The following is a 17,937-nucleotide window of genomic DNA, read 5'->3' as shown; positions in this document are numbered from 1 at the left end:
GGGTCCTGTTCACACCCTTTGAGCTTTGGATGGAGCTACCCATGAAGTGTTAAGAAGTAAATGTTAAATCTCCTATTTACTGGGCTCAATGCATTTCCCTTACTGCTTAAGCCAGCTGCATTGGGTTTTCTATTACCTAACACGGAGAAATTCTAACAAATACTTAGGGGTCAGAGATCATGGAGGGCCACTAAGCATCCTGTGACCTCCATGGCCAGGGCCTGACCTCGCTGGACACTGCAGCTGCCATCTCCTGCCTCCTTTGGGCCACTTGTTCTGGATTTAAAGTCTCAGGCAGAGCATCCTATGGGATGGGCCTGGGAGTCCATGTGCTTGTGTCCTGGCTGCTTGGGAAGGTGCCGCCTCTACAGCGGGAGGCAGGACACCATGTCATACCTAGGCACAGGGTGGCACCTTTCCCAAAAATCTGAAGGAAGGTGGATGTTGAACAAGAAACAACTACAGAACAGGCATGAAACAAAACCAGAAATAAAACCCAACCCAAACTGCAAGCCCACTTCAGTATCAGGACTCAGTGTTAGTGCTAGAGATCGGGTCCTTGTTTAATTCAATGGGAAAAAATGCTATTTTGTCTCTCTCAATACATTGCAAAATAATGTATTGTAAATTGTCCACCATTTAGATGGCTAAATTTTAACTCCAGAGTGGAGAGTATGTGTAAAGTCATACAGGTAGAGAATTCTAAAGAGAACCATGGTGCAACGTTAGTAAAAATAATGAGGTGTGGAAATAATGGTTTTTCATCATTCATCACATGTGGTAGAAAGCTTATAAGAAAAGTCAGAACTCACTGATTCTTTCCGTGTTTCTTGAGACATTTTCCATAATTTAAGAGTCAGGCAGTGGAGTAGCTGGCGCTGAGGAGCTGTCTTTTCATTGTCTGTGAAGTACACAAACGTTATTAGCCTGCTTGCTTGAGTTCGTGTAATTTGCGACATGATACTGTAAACATTGCCCCAGTTACTAAGCTTCCTTGAAAGACAATCTCTGATGGGTTCCATTGGATCTACTACCCACACTGTAATCCCGTATTGTCCAAGGCCGAAGCTGCTGCTTCTTTTAACATCACAATGAAAACCTTTGCACGTGAAGTGTGGTCTCATCTCTGGTTGTTTCCTTGGAAAGATCCCCAAGGGATTGCTGTGTTAAAGGTCATGGGCCTTTAAAAGGCTCACCAAATTGCTTTCCAGAAAGACTGTCAGGAACTGCATGAGGTTATGTACTTTGCAGACACACAAAAACCACGTCCATTACTTAGAATGTGAATAGACAGATCTGAGGAATAATAGATTCTTTTCTGAAAAGCAGCAGCCCTACTCAGTCTCAGAAGTCCCTTTTATCTAAGGATATCAAAGCCTTCTTTTTTAAAAAAAGCTTTTCTTGTACTCAACATTCAGGAAGATTTACAAGTGTATAGCCAACGGGAATGAATGCATTCAGGCATTTTCCAAACCAAGAACCCTGCCAGAAGGAAGACTGGTTTTGTTCTTCCTTGAGGTTGCCCTGCACCTACCCCCTTTCTCAGAGACTAACCACTGATGTGAAGTCCCAACTGCCCTTGAATGCGGGCTCTGCTGGTGAGTCCCCAGCTACTGGCTTTTCTAAGCTGGAGGCATGACACTCACTCCTGTGGGCAGAGACTTTCCCGCAAACCATCACTGGCAGAAGGGCCGCAAGTGACGGCATTCTTACCAACAGCTCTGGAATACAGTTGGATTTTGGTCTTTGAGGCAATTTTGGATTGAGTCATCTGACTCCGCCCACATCAGTGAGAGCCCATGGTCAGGTTCCAGATGGTAGCCGGTGACTGTGTTACTTGCCTGGCAGCCTCACTTAAGAGCTGTACCTGCCAAGGAACCTGGCGGCTATTCCTAATTAACCAGCACTTGAATTGGAAACTTAACCCATGGTTTTGGAAATAGTGATCGTTGTGGCTGACAGTCACATCTAGTGAGCACTTACTAGAGTCTAGGCACTGTGCTCCACACGCCTTATCTTAGTCTCTCATTGACCACATGAGGTGAGTACTGGTATTAGTCTCATTTTACCGATGAGAAGACTGCGGCCTGTAGACATTAAGTAATTCCCCTGATATCTCACGGTTGGTAAGCAATGGAGCCTCGCTTCATTCAGCGGGACCAGCTTCATAATGTGTGGGGCCCAGTGCAAAATGAAAATGTGGTCTTTTGCTAAAAAATGATGAAGAACCTCAAAATGGCAAGAGCAGAGTGTTAAACAGAGAATGGGGCCCTTCTAAATGGGGGGCCTGTTTGTACAAGTGGCACATCCATAAAGCCAGCCCTGTATGCACAGGCATTCTGGTTCTAGGATGCACACTCTTCACCATGTCCCAGGGCTGCTCAGCACATGGTTTGGCAAAGATTTGACTCTGGCACGTCCATAACAAAAGGGAGCATCACATGCGTGCTACTCAGACATACATCCTCTTTAGACATCAGCGCTCTCTTCATAAAAGGTGTGGGACTGTTTTCTAGCTGGCGATGAACAGAGCTGAGCCCCGCCTTGGTCCTTCTCATTCGTAACAGACCATCCTTGCTGGGCTGGCCGTCTCCTTTGAAAGTCACTAGTCCACCAGTTGGCGGACTAGCTTCTTGGATGTCTTTTGCTTTACTTTAATCCAGTTCCAATCTTCGGGGCTAGTTCTGCCTGAATGGTTGCTTCTCTTGTGGCTGTGTATCCCCTCTCATTTCCCAGCCTTCGCCACCCCTGGCAGCACCAAGAGATACCTGCACCCCAAGTCCAGTCACGGGCCCACCCGAGTCACCGAGCCAGCCAAACTGAGGTACAGACACTTTGTCCCTTGTTCTGGGGCTGTGGGAGAACCACAGAGTTTCCGGAGGGAAAGTAGTAACCAACCATCTGTTTTCTCCTGGGGCTTAGTTTTTTATTTCTGGAGACATATTGCTCAGAAGTGATTTCCTCCTACACAAAACCCTGGGCCAGGGGATAATTGCTAATACTTACTGAGGGCTTACTTTGTGTCAGGCTTTGCACACACGTATTTACTCTTCACAGGTAACTCACGCTTCACATGCAACTCATCTTTAATAGCTGTAAGGTGAGTGTTTTTAATAGCCTTACCTCTCAGATGAGGAAAGTGAGGCAGAAAGTTAGGTAGATTCTGCAAGACCCGAGAGTCAGTAAGCAGAAGAAACAGAACAGGAATCCATGTTATTCCTAGGGTTTGGGTTGGCTAAGTGAGTCTAAGGACAACCGGATAGAATGAACTGAACTGGATCTGGAGCTTCTGTGTTCTCACTTCCCTCTCATGCTCCTGGACGGCACTGGAATGGCCCCGGGCCCAGGCAGGGGTGGTGCGGATCCTCTCTGAGAGCCAGAGGGAGGGTGTGCAGCACTTGTCAGGGCTCAGACGGTGCCTAGTCAGCAGATTCAAAGCCTCAGTTTGTTTGCCGGCGTCCGCAGTCTATTTCTTTCTGAGTTATGAGACTAACAGAAAACCTATACTCCCTGATGCTAATCCAGCAATTATGAGACAGCCAAGCAAGAGTTTCCAGAAGTTGCTAGAATGTTTCTGAGAGTCACCATAAGCCAGCATAGTGTGAAGCTGTATAGGCACATTTATTCCCTTTTCAAGAGGACTATGTTAATGTAAATCAGGTTAAAGGGAATGCTTAGAAAAAAATATTTTGTCTAAGTTCCTGAAAAAAAATTCCAAGACCTTTCTTTTTTTTCCAGCATTAAATCAAAATGTTGGTGAGTAAAGAAATGAGAGATTAGGAGGTTTGCTTGTACACTCATTGATAAAATGGAAACTGTAATTTAGATAAGTTGTGATAAGAAGTTTGAATGATTCTGAGTGGAAAATTGAAAGGGAAAATAGCTAGGTGACTCATTACTCAAGAGCAGAAAGCAACAGTGCGTTCTTTACCAGCGCAGGAAGGTGAGTGACGCGCCGGTCGTCAGCATCGTTCTTCATTGTGTGGCATTCGCAGCCCGCCGATAACCAGGCACCCAACGACTCACCCACTGATGGATTTAGACTCGGACCTCTCATGAGTAACCCCCGTGTGGGAGGATAGTTAGGTGACTATAGATACTCATAAAAATGAATGACAAATAATTCAGACTCTCATTTCTGTACAAATTGTGCTAATGCCATTAGCCATTTTCTTCCAACACTACTGTTGTTGGTCCCATCCTTATAGAGTAAGGTCGCTGCTCACCATACTAAGTCACTTATGCAATTGCAGAATTCTTAAGAGTGCGGATGTTGGTGTTTTCAAAGCACTATTTGACAAACATACTAGCAGACCTGGCTATGAAAGGGTTCTCTTGTATTTAAAAATCAATTCCACCAACAAACATTTATTTAGCCCTTGATAACCCATGATACAAGAAGTGGGTGAGGACAGGCTGGTCTTACAGAGGGTGCCAGGCAGGAATAAACATCACTCAGAGTAGCAACGGGGCATGGCCTTGCTTCCTTGACTCTACTATTTTCAGGCTTCCCGGGGGAGGGCTGTGTGATCCATGGGTCCTTTCTGAATTTGTGCATGACCTCAGAGCCTCCTTTAAGGCAGTGCACCCGGGGCCCTAGGAAGGCAAATGTTGAAGGCAGCCACGGTCTGGCTGGTGGAGGGGCAGCCCTTGGGATGAGACTCTAAAGGAGGAGCTCTTTTCTGATCCCCAAATGGCAATGGTGAGTCCTTTTCAGGTGTGCGGGCGTTCCTAAACCAGACAGGTCCAGGATGTTGGGTGCTTCTGAAATGGATGGTACCATTTTCCATTAGAAATGTGATTCTGGGTGACCACAAATTTCCTGAAATGCCATCTAACTCAATTCATTAGATCCAGGAAACCTGGATCTCCTTAAAACTACTTATGAGAGAAAAGAAGGCAGCAATGGAACAGTGTTCTGAATTGTATGGGCCTTTGAAATGAAGTTCTACTTCCTAAAGCTCATCAAGTGGTGGTGGTGGTGGGGATGCAGAAATGTTTTAAAGTCTGTGGTGGTGGGGGTCTGTGGAGTCTTTGGTTCCCTACTCTAATTTTTCTGCCACCTCACCACTCTCCCTCTCTCTTTTTAACATTTCTCGCCAGGGTATGGGAATATTGCTCCAAGCACTGAAGGAGGCAAAATCTTTTGTATTTTATATGCCATCTTTGGAATTCCACTTTTTGGTTTCTTATTGGCTGGAATTGGAGACCAACTTGGAACCATCTTTGGGAAAAGCATTGCAAGAGTGGAGAAGGTCTTTCGAGTGAGTACTGCCTCTATGTAAACCCAAACCTCTGTGATCTGATTGGCTTTAGGGATGCAGAAGGAATCATCAGGGTGGTATCACATCATTACCACTTTTAACAGAGTGGTCTAATGCTATGGTCACATTATCTCTTTGATTGATGGTATTCACAGGTACTGTGCCTAAACTCTTCTCTTGGGTAGTTAGCTTCTGCAGAGGGTATTTCTGGAATCACAATACAGAGGGTGAAGTATGGATTTGCCAACACAGATTTTCTGAAGACGCGAAGCGTCTATTTCTTCTTAAAGGTGGAAGATGGGTTCCTCAGTGTATTTGCAACAGAGAACTATAAATTCATCCATTTTGTTTTTGGAACTTCTTCCTTGCATTTTATTTACAAGCACAGTGTCTGCAGGATGATCCTGGCTTCGAGGGTCTCTTCCAGAGCCCATTTTTTTCTGGACAGTGCTTTGTGTTTGGATCTGACTCCTCGTGGCCCCTCCCTCTTTCTCCTCCCACTGTTGAATGCTCCCTCAGCAATAGTACACGGATGTACTCATTCATACTACAGTGCTGGTGATTGCTGTTGCGTTAGTGGTTCCCCCCCACTCTTGAGAATAGTTATCTTTAAACAAGGGACAAAATTCTCAACTCAAGCAATTCCGTTAGTAACGATGGCATTCCTGGCAAGTATGTAAAGTAGATGTGATTGGACTGGGGTTCCCAGGCCCGTTCACTCACGCCCAGTCATGTGATTTAACAGAACACTTGTTGTGCTTTGGTGTAGGGTCATTTTTGCTCTCTTTGTCATTACTGACCTAATTTTCAAGTCTTTCAAACCTCCTTTAGGGAATTTTTCTCATAATGACTTAATATTTAAAAATGACAATTCGAGATCTTTTTCAGAAACTAGCAATGATAAACCAGTGGTAAGCTCTAAATAGGAACTTGCTTTTCCCTCTGAGACCAGAAATCACGACTTCCACTTTTCTTTAGGAGATGCAGGAGAGTCCCCCGCTCAGTTTTGTTAGCGCAGTTTCAGTTTGTTAGAGCGGGTGAATGCGACACAATGGCTGGCTGAGAGCCGCCTTTTAGAAGCTCAGTGATCCTGGATGGGCTGCCTCAGTTTACTCATTGGCAAAAGGGGATAGATTTCTAATCTACCTTTTAATGTTTTGATAATGATTAAACGAACTAACGTATGGGAAAGAGGCTGGCAAGGGGCCAGACACGTAGAGCTCAGAACGAAGTGTTCGTTGGCAGGCTAGCCACCCATTCGGATGTCATCTGAGTAGCTCTCCAGCATGTGGGTTTTTCTGGAATGTCCAACAACCTTTGCTCCCTAAGTACTGGCTGGTCAGCCAGCCCCATTAGAGCATGCACCTGGGCTCAGTGGTCACCATGGAAACCACCAGAGCTCAGCTTTTCTGCTTCTCTGCTTCTCAGAGGTTCAGGTCTCCCTAAACTAGACAGAGCAACCCTGTCTCCAAGAGCTGTTCTTGGAGGAGCCCTTTCAGCCCCCTGAGTTAGAGGAAAATAAAGCTGGTGGATTCAAATGGAGTTTGGGTACAGGTAGCCTCTCTGGATCACGGTGCCTTCATTTGTAGAAAGGAAAGGATTGGATGAGCTTTGAAATTCTGCTTTATGAAAAAAAAATGAGTTACCATATTCTAAATGAGGGAAGAGGTTGCACTCATTTGACATTTGTTACCAAATTTGGGGACTTAGTTTCCCCTAATGTATTTTGAACTCCAAGTCGAGTGCTGTTCTCCCTCCCCTGAAAGCTGCCTCTCAGTCGGTCATTCAACTGGCTCAGGGACAGAGCCTTAAAAATCTCACATTTCATTTTTAAGCTGATGGCCCACTCAGTTCTTTACAGCGCCACTGAAGACTGGGTGTCTTCCAGGAGGTAGACGGCAGTATGTCACAGAATTGTCAGCACACCGCGTAGGCATTTGCAGCCCGGTGGAGGGCGCTGTTGGGAAATTGGAAAGGATGATGAGTTCCAGGAGCCACATCAGCACACTTCCTGGAGATACAAACAGCAGTTTGGCTTGTTGCACGTAGCCTCGGTAGAAAATCTCCAAGCTCATTGTCATTCATTTAAACTATATCTGAAATGCCAGTTACTCTTAGGTGATTGTTTGAGAATTGAACATTGTAAAAACCAACAAAACTTGGGGTTGTGAATTGTGGTTCCTGTGGGGAAGGTTCATTTTTTTTTTTTTACCTGCTCAGTGATTGTTAAGCCTTTCCCTTTATTTGTTATGGGTTTTTTTTGTTTTTGTTTTTGTTTTTTGGTTTTTTTTTAGTTCTTGGGAAAGAGAATATTTTTCATGGAGTAAAGAGAGAATATAAATCAGCCTTTTAGGTGCCTATGTTCTGAGGTGACATGATTTGGGTCCTTCGACCACCTCCGAGCCTCATTTTAAAGAGTTGCTGAGGGTAGCTGTATTATTTAGGAATGTTTCTGGCTAGACTGTTGGGGTTCTTATGGGGTGAATAAGAGAAAACTCTCTTTTGCCCTCTGAAGCCCAGAACTGATCAAGAAATAGACATAGGAGTTATATATGGAGATTACAATGTCAAATTGATTGCTCATAAGCTCTCCAGAGAGTATAGCTTTAGCTTTGATGCCAGAGGGACTTAGTAAGCACTTCACCCTAGGTTGGAAGGACTTCCCAGCTGTATGAGTTTTCTGTTGCGTGTAACAAATGATCACAAATTCGGGTACTGAAAACAACACCCATTATTACATCACAGTTCTGGGGCTGACCGCACTGCTGTGAGGGGCTAAGTTAGAATTCTGTTAGCAAAGAAGAAGCTGGGGTCAATGAATGACAACATAGGCCACAGGTGTCATCAACTGCTAGCCACACAGGCCACTTACAGGGAAGTGGTCTTTCCTCCCTTTTGCCATAAATCAGGTGGCCTTTGGGATCCTCGAATCAATTAGGGGAGACTGGGTTATGTTATGGTAACAAATACCCCCAGTTTACTCTCACCCCTGCCAGGTCTGCTGCAGCTCAGGCACCTCTCCAGGCTTTAGGGGTTTTGACGGGTTTGGGTTGGGGAAAGAGAGCTAGGCACTGCACACTGGCTGTGAAGAGCTTTGGCCTCCAGTCACAGCCCATTGGCCTGAACCAGTCCCTCGGACCTACCCAACTGCAAAGGGGGCCTGAAATGTATTGTTTGATCTGCAGAAAGGGGAGGAGATGAGAAAATAGTGATCTCGTGTGCTTATTCCCTCGGACTATTCCTGGACTCACTCTAGCATCCTTAGGATTTGGAATACAAGGCCTCGGGATTACTCTTCGGGGAACACTACTCTAGTGAGGCTCAGTTCACATCCGAGGAATGGAGTCTGTCATCTGCTCAGTAACTTGCCTAGTGCAACACAGTGAGTTGGGGGCACAGCCTGGGCTCGAACCACTAATCCTGCCTTAACCCCTTCCAGGTGGGTCACAAATACAGTCAGATGTATTAACCCAGACCATGAAACTGGTGTGGAGTTTAGGTGTCTTGAATATACTGTACTAATTCTTGGAGTTGATTTATAAATATTTATATAGTATAAAGTAAAAAGAATTCTTCCTAGGTTTCCAGGGGGAAATCTGGTCACTTCGCAAGAAAGGGTAATGATTTGGGATTAAGCGAGGCTGATCTCGGGTTCCAAAGTGGGTTTTGGAAATGGGCAGCCTCTTGCCCCCCTGCTGTGGGCTGGCTCTTTTGCTGGGCCAGCCCGACTGTCATTTGATAGGATGCTGTAGGAAAACTGCTCAGATTTTGGACTGGATCCCATTTTCTTGCTCTGAGCTGGACTTTGGTCTCTGGTAGGAAGCAGCTGCCTCTTTATCTGGCTGATTAGCAGGCTTTCCGATATTAGCTCTATAAGCACGGGGCACTCTTTATTTTTCTTCTTTGGCCTTTTCCCCCAAGGATACAGCAGACATGTTTATTAGCCTTTGAAGGCCAAGGACCCTGGGTGTAGTTGGCAAATAATGACAAAGTTACCTTAGGTTTATGGGTGCCACGATTATCCGGGGACTTCGGAGCCTGCCAAATGCTTAAGACCAGGTGATGACAATCTCAATCTGCTAATGATGTTCAGTTGGTGGGCTAATCAATTACTTTGGATTGCAAGAAGGGGCTGGCAGTGAAAGCCAAGGACTCCTGAAGGCCTTTTTCATGTGCCTGGCATGAGTCAGGAAAGATTTGAGGAACACATTGGTAGGAGGCTTCTGCTTCTCACAAGGACTCTTTGAGTGAGCTCCCAGCAGCAATAGGGTTCACTTAAAAAAAAATTATTATTTCAAGAAGAGAAAAATCCTTGTTTTGGAAACTGGGTGTTATTTTCAGCTGTGTGGGTAGAATTTCTAAGTTGCGGAAATGCTTGCTGAGGAAGTAGTTATGCATATCAGCATTGGACTTAAATAGGTGTGGCGGGGAGCCAGGTGGTGGGCTGAGAGTGTGCGAGAATGTGTGTGTGTGTGTGTATCTGTCTGCCTCTATAACAGGCCTGCCCCAGTGCACACCCTATTAAAAATTCCTGAGAAATAATTCAGTGGGATTAATGTTACACAGATAATACGAGTTTATTTCTATCAGAACGGAGACTCTGGTTTCAACCTGAACAATTGCTTTCTTATTTTTCCCTAAGGGACTAGAGGGGGTGGGAGGTAATTGTTTTAAAATGCAAAGAAGGCAAATGTTTTTAAACCTTTGTCAACAAGGTCTTTTCTAAATTAGTTCAAGGACGTTGTCTAGCTGTAGTGATAGGTCTGCATGTGTACTTGGAACAGACTACATAAATAACATCCACAGAACAGACTATGTGGCATCTCTTACTGACAGCCTGTGACACAGTTTGTCTGTGACAGTCCATTCTTTTCTCCCCTCCTCTAATGCAGAGTGACTCAGTCCCAGCACTGTTGACATATTAGGCTGAGTGACTGTCCTGTGATTGTGGGGTGTTTAGAAGCATCCCTGTTCTCTACTCACTAAATCCAAGTATCATCAGGCCTGGAGTTATGTCAGCCAAAAATGTCTCCAGACATTACGAGGTGTCCCCTTGAGGACGAAATCGTTCTGGTTAAGAACCACAACTCTGTTGGGATAGAAGCGGTCAGATGCCCCACAGGTCTTGAGGGTCATGCCCTGGTCTCCTGGCTGAATCTTCTACATGGGTTCTGGTGTCTCTACCAAAGGTCTTAACCAGTTCTTCAAGGCCAGTACCGTTCCTGCTCAGAACTCTCCTGTCTCAGATGGGTCCTTAAAGTGGGCTTTATAGATGTTATACTCTGGGAATAAGGTCACTTTGCACTGGGAAAATGCCTGGGGACTTGACTCAATGAAAGTGTCCAGATAGATTGTTCTGCTATTATTCCTCAGCAAGCAGACAATCTCAGCCCCAACCTTAGCTGACTCAGTATGATTCTTCCTCCTTCTCAGCTTATCTTTGATAACTGGCCAGCATCCTTTCATGTTTCCTGTTGCCATCTGAGATCACTATAGCAGGTCTTAATGGCCTTTAAAATGCATCTTCCCTCTTTTCTATAAGCAGTAAAGCTATCCAACTCTGCCTAAAATATAACCACTTAAAATACTGCTGGATAGTGTTTATCATTTAAATATTTTTATGTTAGCTTTAGCAGTCTCTTTCTTTCCAGCAAACTTTAATCACAGGTAACTTCTGGGAATCTGTTAACTTCTGGGAAGTCACTCATGAGCTTCTGTGTGTAGTGACCTTTGTAGGGAGACCTGGATTTGCTATCTGTCCAATAGGATTTGACTGAGGTCAGACTGACTACCGTGGCGCTTCAGTCGCAAAGTCTAGAGATAAGATGCAAATCTGTTTGGAGGTTTTACTCTGTGCCAGACACTGGTGGTGGACTTTGCCTAGAGGAAGCTGTACAACAACCCCCTCGAAAAGAATATTTTGCCTTCTTAATTTTAGGAGGTCAGGATGTTCACATAAGGAACAGAGCAAGGATTTCAAACCAGATCTCCATGCTCCAGTGTGCGTGCATAGACTGAGTCTTTCCACTTTGCTTCCTTCTTTCTCTTATAAGGCAAGGGTAGCATCAGATGGTTCCGAAGAATCTTCATGGAAGGTTAGTGTGGCCTGGGGACAGATAAAGACGGGCAACTAAGAAAAAGTTAATGTTGGCCCCGTGTCTGCTTACCGAGGGTTTTCCAACTTTATTTCATCTACTGATGCTTTGAATTGAACTGTAGCCTCTGATTCTTTTCTACTCACCTGTCCTACCGCCCCAATACTGACTTATTATTAGTGAGCATCTCTTTCTCAGTGTTTTCTACTCCTGGAGATTAATCTAAGATTTAAATGCCTACTTGCTCATGTCCCCTATGTGACTACTGTGAAGGTGGGCTTATAAAAGGGGTTGGTACTGTCCCGATGGCTGACTCATTTTGACCCACCTCCGAGAGAGAAGTAGCTGGGCAGACGAAATTCTCTTATTCTCTACTCTCTGTACACTTTGTACAAACCACTCAGTGCTGACAATAAGAGGAGACCCGGCTCACAGCCAAGCCTGTGGCGAGCCGAGGCAGCTGGTCTTGCCCTCTTTCTAGGCTCCACCAGTTGCCTCAGCACTTGGCTGCAGTGGGTTTGAGAACCTGGAGTTTCAGAGTGCTGACACCAAGACTTTAATTCCCACTGGGGACTTAACTCCAGGAAAGTGCTGGAAGAAGGTCCTCTTGAACTGTCACCCAGTAGAGGCGAGTCTCTGGAACATGTTTGTATTCATCATCCGCTAGGTTGTACCCGTTAAAGAGATGATCCCACGGGTTTTGTTAATGCAAACCTGTTACATCTTTGCATGTGGGGAGACCAAAAGTCCAGAGGTGCTTTAGATCTCCTACATGGTGACCTGTTACTAAAGCTTCCAGGTACTTTTGAGTTGCTAGTTTAATGCAGGAATTTTACAGGCCTTCATCTTTATAAGTATCATGAAGTCAGTGTAATACATGGATGATTTCCCACATTCACCCCTCGTCACCCATTTCCACAGGCTAGTTTGGGTCATCTGCCAGGCACACTGATTTAATAGAATAATACCCTTTGCACTTTTACAGAACTCTACTTTAAAAATAATTATATTTGTTAATGTGAAAAAAACCCCAACGTCAGCACCCTCCACCTCCAGAGCTTTTTGATCTTCCCCAGCGGAAAGTCTGTGCCCATTTAGTGACAACTTCTCATTCTCCCCGTGCCCCCACCCCACCCCCGTAACCTCCGTCCTGCCTTCTGTCTCTCTGACTATGAGTGCTCTAGACACTTCACCTAAGTGGAACCAGATGGTATTTGTTTGTTCTTTTGTGTCTGGCTTATTTCACTTAGCGTAATGTCTTTAAGGACTCATTCAGGTAGTAGCACATGTCACAGTTTCCTTCCTTTTTAAGGCTAAGTAATATCCCACTCTGTGTATCTACTGCATTTCGTTTGTCCATTTATCTGTTGGTGGACCCTGGGTTGCTTCACCTTTTGGCTGCTGTGAAGAATGCTGCCGTGAACATGGGTGTACAAGCATCTGTTCAAGCCCTAGCTTTCAGTTCTTTTGGGTGTGTACCCAGAAGTGGAATTGCTGGACCATATGGTAGCTCTATATTTAATTTTTTGAGGAGCTGCCATACTGTTTTCCACAGCGCTGCACTATTTTCCATCTCCACCAGTGATGCTCAAGGGCTCCAATTTCTCCACAGCCTCACCAACACTTGTTATTTTCTGTTTGTTTTTTCTTCTTCAACTTCTATGGGTCACAAAAACAGCATTTGCTGACTTGTTCTCTCGTGGCTCCTTAAATTTTGGCTGCTCCAGCGGCTGCCACTCCGTTACCTTGGCAGCGAAAGCAAGAGGTGGGGCTCTGTGCTTTGCCTCCCTCTGACACCTGCCCCTCCTCCTGTTCTCACCTCCAACTGTGTCCTCCGCTTATTTCCATCCTGCCTGCCCAGCTCTGGCCCCACAGCAGAGCTCCTGGGAGGGAGGGTGGCCCAAAGCCAGGCCACCTTGGGCCTCTGCACGCTGGGGACATCTGTTTCTACCTTGCCTTGCCACTGCCATCCCTTTATTTACCTCATAATGATTCACTCTTATCACTTCTCCTTCACACCTCTTCCCAGATCAATTTAAGAAGCAATTATCAAATAACCCCATCTGTGTTTGCAACACTGTGGGATTGGGGCAATAAACAAGAGACAGTCTTTTCACCTGAGAAGGAAACAGAAGGCATGCGTAGTAAAGACCAATGTCCCTGGTGAGACCAGGGCTGGGGCAGACAGCCTCTGAGGTCACACTGCCTCAGTGCCTGAGCCATGTGACCTCAGGCTGTGCCTCAGTTTCCTTGTTTGGAAAATGGGGATAATCTGTAGCTACGTATTTTGGTACTTGGCTGAGAGCAATGCCTGGCATACTGTCAACACTCAATAAATGCTAAACACCGTTATGACAGGCACACTGTGGGCCATGGAAGCTCAGAGGAGGGACTTGTTAATTCTAGCTTGTGTATTTGACATCACACCCATCTTCTGTGATGCGCCTGTCTTATGTTGCTGATGAGTGGATTGTTCTCTTTAAGTAAAGCATGAGGGTCTTGAAGCTAAGGGCTACTATGTCTTTTCCTGTATCTCTGCTCAGCGCTAAGCACTTTGGAGGTGTTCAATTAATACTTAATTGGTTATTGGTTCATTGGAGATGAGAGAGGGATGAACTAGGTTCCTTTCCACACACCTTGCACGCTTAGGCTGTGGAACACTGCCGACAAGCCCGAGTAAAGAAGAGATGCTTGTTGACACCACCCTCAGTCCTACCTGTTGGGGAGTAGGGCCTGGGGCTGGGACTCAATTCCCATCACCAGTCATTGCCCTAGGAGGAAAAGTTGCATTGGCCATAACTCAGCCAAAAAGAATACAGAAGGTCTGACTGTACCCCTGCCATTCAGTCTGTGCAAGGGGGGAGGTTGTGCTCTGCTTCCTTGGCTGTACTAAATGGGCTGCAGCTGTTTATGCAGATGTGCCCATGGTATTCTGCTTCATACATAGATTCTAGTGAAAGGAAAATCAGAGAATGGGAAAGAATTTATTTTAGCTACATGCCTGTGGGTGCTCTTACTAGATCTTGAACACGTGGGCCCGTTCATACTTTTACAAAGCATCAAAGTGCTCCTAGACTTTCTTCCCAAAAGATAACTGGTCCTCCACTATCAGAAGGGACCCTCAAAAGAGACTTTTGCTGCGCTTGTGTTTAGATTCTGCATTCTTGCCACGGTGGTGCCGGTTAGATGGAGCAATGTCCCCTGGGTTAGTTTCTTCCATTCCTTGGCAGAAATGGATTTCACTGTAAACATCAATAATCAGCATTATGCTAAGGGAAATAAGCCATGCAGTGAGGGACAAATACCATATGATCTCACCTTTAACTGGAACCTAATCAACAAAACAAACAAGCAAGCAAAATATAACCAGAGACACTGAAATTAAGAACAATCTGACAGTAACCAGAGGGGAGGTGGGAGGGGATAATGGGGGGAAGGGTTTTCAGGAACAACTATAAAGGACACATGGACAAAACCAAAGCGGGGTGGAAGCAAGGGAGGGAGGTAGGGATGGCTGGGGTGGGGAGGGGAGTGGTGGGGGGGTAAATGCAGACAACTGTTATTGAACAACAATAAAATAATTTTAAAAAATGTTCTACATGAGCTTGGGGAATGGTTGAAAGGACTTGTGTTAAATTATTATTATTATTAATATTTGTCTACCTGTCTACACCCCCTCCCAGGTCCCCTTTAACTGCTGGGTTGGCACAAACCAATGTGTCAGGCATGTCCTATCAGTTATCAGGACTTTTCCTTCTAATTTAACACTGCTTTGCAGTTTAGTTTGAAGAGTTAGAAACAGATATGTGTGTGTGTGTGTGTGTATACACATACATACATATGTATATATATATATCATGCAGTTTAAAAAAGGAAAGGAATCTATGCATGATTTTAAGGTTAGAAAAATACTTGCCAAGAGTGTCCCTTCAATTGTGTGACAACCACAAACATCCTCACAGATTTACGAGTTACTTCCCAGGGGTTTATACCAAAAGCTGCTTTGAGATCTTTTAAAAAATGAGTTTTACTGAGTTACTGTAACGGCGTTGGCAGCAAAGCTCACAAAGAAGCAAATATCAACATTTATAATGAAATGCATGACATATAGATGCCATATGGTGTTCTTGCAGTGTTATTACCACTTTCTCTTTGGCTTTTTTCCCCCTTGCTCTTTGCTTCTTGCTCTGCTCCTCTTTAAGAAAGTCTCCGTCATCCTTAGCCCTCTGACCCTATATTTCTGTTAGTGTATCTCTCTGCTACCTATGCTGTGGGGGCTTGTGAGCCTTCCCTTCACAGGAGAGAAGGAAGAGCACCGTCCAGATGGTCATATAAACATGTGACACCTGCTTCTGGGGAGCTCTCCTGGGGAGCTTGACGGTTTGGAGAGATTGCTCCCTGCCTAGAAAATGGGCATGTTGCTTTTCATCTTTCTTATTTAAAAAAAAATTATCACATGCATTGAGTTGTAATAGTATTTCTAAAAGTGTGTTGAATTCAATTCTCTTTTAGGATCAGGGAAACAACAAAAAATGAACCCACTAACCAGAGTTTGTGGAAAGTTCATATTGGCTAAAAATTTACGTTTTTTGCAGTTAGCGTTCTTTCTTGGAGTAAGATGCTGGAGGGTCGTAATCGGGGAGGAATCTGTTTCCGAGGGGGAAATTCGAAGGGCCTGTGTGTTCGCACTGAGCGTGCCATGCCCTTGCACTTCCAGACTTCTGCACGTGATATTCACGGGGCTTCTGACAGTCCCCATCCTCCTGCTCTCGGGGTGAATGTCAGCCCTTCAGGGAGGTTTTCTGACTCCTCACTGAGGTCAGCACCCTGTTCACCCCCAGAATACCACTCACATCTCTGGTTGGAGTTACGTTTCAGACGCCTGCTGTGCCCATCAGCCTGAAAGCTCTGTGGGGATGGGCCCTGCCTGCCCGGCCAGCACCTTCTCCAGGATAGGGCCTGGAGCCAAGACCTGGTGAATGAATGAATGATTGAATATTGCTGGATATGACCTTGTATATGTTGATGTAGAAAACAACCTTGAAACCAAAAATAGTATTGAATGCAAGTAAATGTCAATGGGAAGCAAAATAGTCTTAACCTCTGAATTGCAATTATTTGGATGAAAGGGCTTTTTAGTAGGGGTCCTGTCCCCTGAGGATGATTATTGCGTGTGGTCTTTCTCCGCACTAGGGCCGTCACCTCACAGGTGTAATTCTATAGACTTCTGCACAGGGTTATGAAAAGAAAAAACAACCAACCTTCCAGAAACTCCATAAATGCAATGCCCAGTTTAATTTTATCTACTTGTTCTCAGCCCTGTCATACCAACACCCCTTTTAGGGCAAATACTTATTAATGCTCTTTTACCACCTTGAAATGAATTTTATATTAGATAGTGCAACATACCTACACATCTAACTGAAAAATTCAACACTACGTTCTAGCTGCAATATGAAGGAGAAATAAAAGGAAGGTCATTTAGAATAAATAATACATGTTTCAGTAATAGGTGCTTGGTCATGAAACTACAGGGGACCTACCGAAGCAGTGGGACTTTTGCATCTATACGTGGAATGTTGTAGTTCCCAACGCACGCTGGTTCAAGTGTGTCATATCAGTGAGTGAGATGTCACCAGGGACTTTCCTGTCAGTGAGATGGTTTATGAAAATGCAGAGCCATTTTTGGCAAGGTTCCAACTAATCAAAATTCAGTCGCCTTGCAATTTACATTGGAGTCATATCCTTGTAAAAGTCAGTCTATATTGAAAGAGTGCAAAAAGTAGTGTGTGTGTGTGTGTGTTTATATGTAAAAGGGAGGTCTCAGCTTGGGTAATTATAAACATAAATTGTTTTTGTTGGGACATTAAAACTCATGCTAAATTTGGGATAATTTACTGATTTGTGACACTAATTCTTGCCTTACAGGAAATGCCCCTGCCCACTACTTGCCAAGAGTGTCCCTTCAGTTGTGTGACAACCACAAACATCCTCACAGATTTTCGAGTTACTTCCCAGGGGTTTATAATCTAAATGCAGTTCCAAAATAAAAAGTAAAAAATAAAACAAAGACAACTTTCAGGAGCTCCAGTGTAACTTTCAGAAACACACATGTGTAATTTCTATTCCTGTGTCAATGACTGTTCAAATAGTCAATGTTCTCCCCTTGCCTCGGCTCCTGTGGCGTTGACATTCAATTGAACAAATACAGGATGTGCGCACGTGTGCGCATGCCGGTCCCTGTGCCTCTCCGGCTTGCGCGCTCTTACTAGCTTTCCACGTTATAAAATCCTGACAGCTGACTCTTGTTGGATGAGTAGTTTTATTTCCTTCATCAAGTAGTTTACCTTAACCAATTACTTTCACATTGGCTCGAGGTGTGAAAAAAGAGGGAGCAGGTGTAGAAAAATGTACCTGCAGGGTACTCAGGATACAAAGATAGGGAGACACACTCACAGGTAGACAGCAATTCAGGATGAGTGGGTCCGTTGAGAGGAGAATATGCAAGGCATAAAGACAGCAGGGTGGAGGACACCGTAACACTAACCAGAAGGCTGGAGGGCTTCCTGCAGGAGGCA

The 17,937-nt window shown here is 44.8% G+C and overlaps 1 protein-coding gene across 3 annotated transcripts in view; it reads left to right on the top strand.

Annotated features, from left to right (window-relative positions):
* KCNK10 (potassium two pore domain channel subfamily K member 10) overlaps positions 1 to 17,937 on the top strand; it is a 114,413-nt gene that overhangs the window by 76,556 nt on the left and 19,920 nt on the right. For all 3 annotated transcript variants that reach the window (XM_053928701.2, XM_024568014.4, XM_024568015.4), the window contains exon 4: positions 5,104 to 5,264. In XM_053928701.2, the coding sequence (XP_053784676.1) occupies positions 5,104 to 5,264 (161 nt within the window). The remainder of the gene's footprint in view (positions 1 to 5,103; positions 5,265 to 17,937) is intronic.

This window comes from Desmodus rotundus, chromosome 7 (assembly GCF_022682495.2).
Source record: "Desmodus rotundus isolate HL8 chromosome 7, HLdesRot8A.1, whole genome shotgun sequence".
In the NCBI taxonomy this organism is placed as follows: Eukaryota; Metazoa; Chordata; class Mammalia; order Chiroptera; family Phyllostomidae; genus Desmodus; species Desmodus rotundus.
This window is presented reverse-complemented; position numbering and strand designations above follow the sequence as displayed.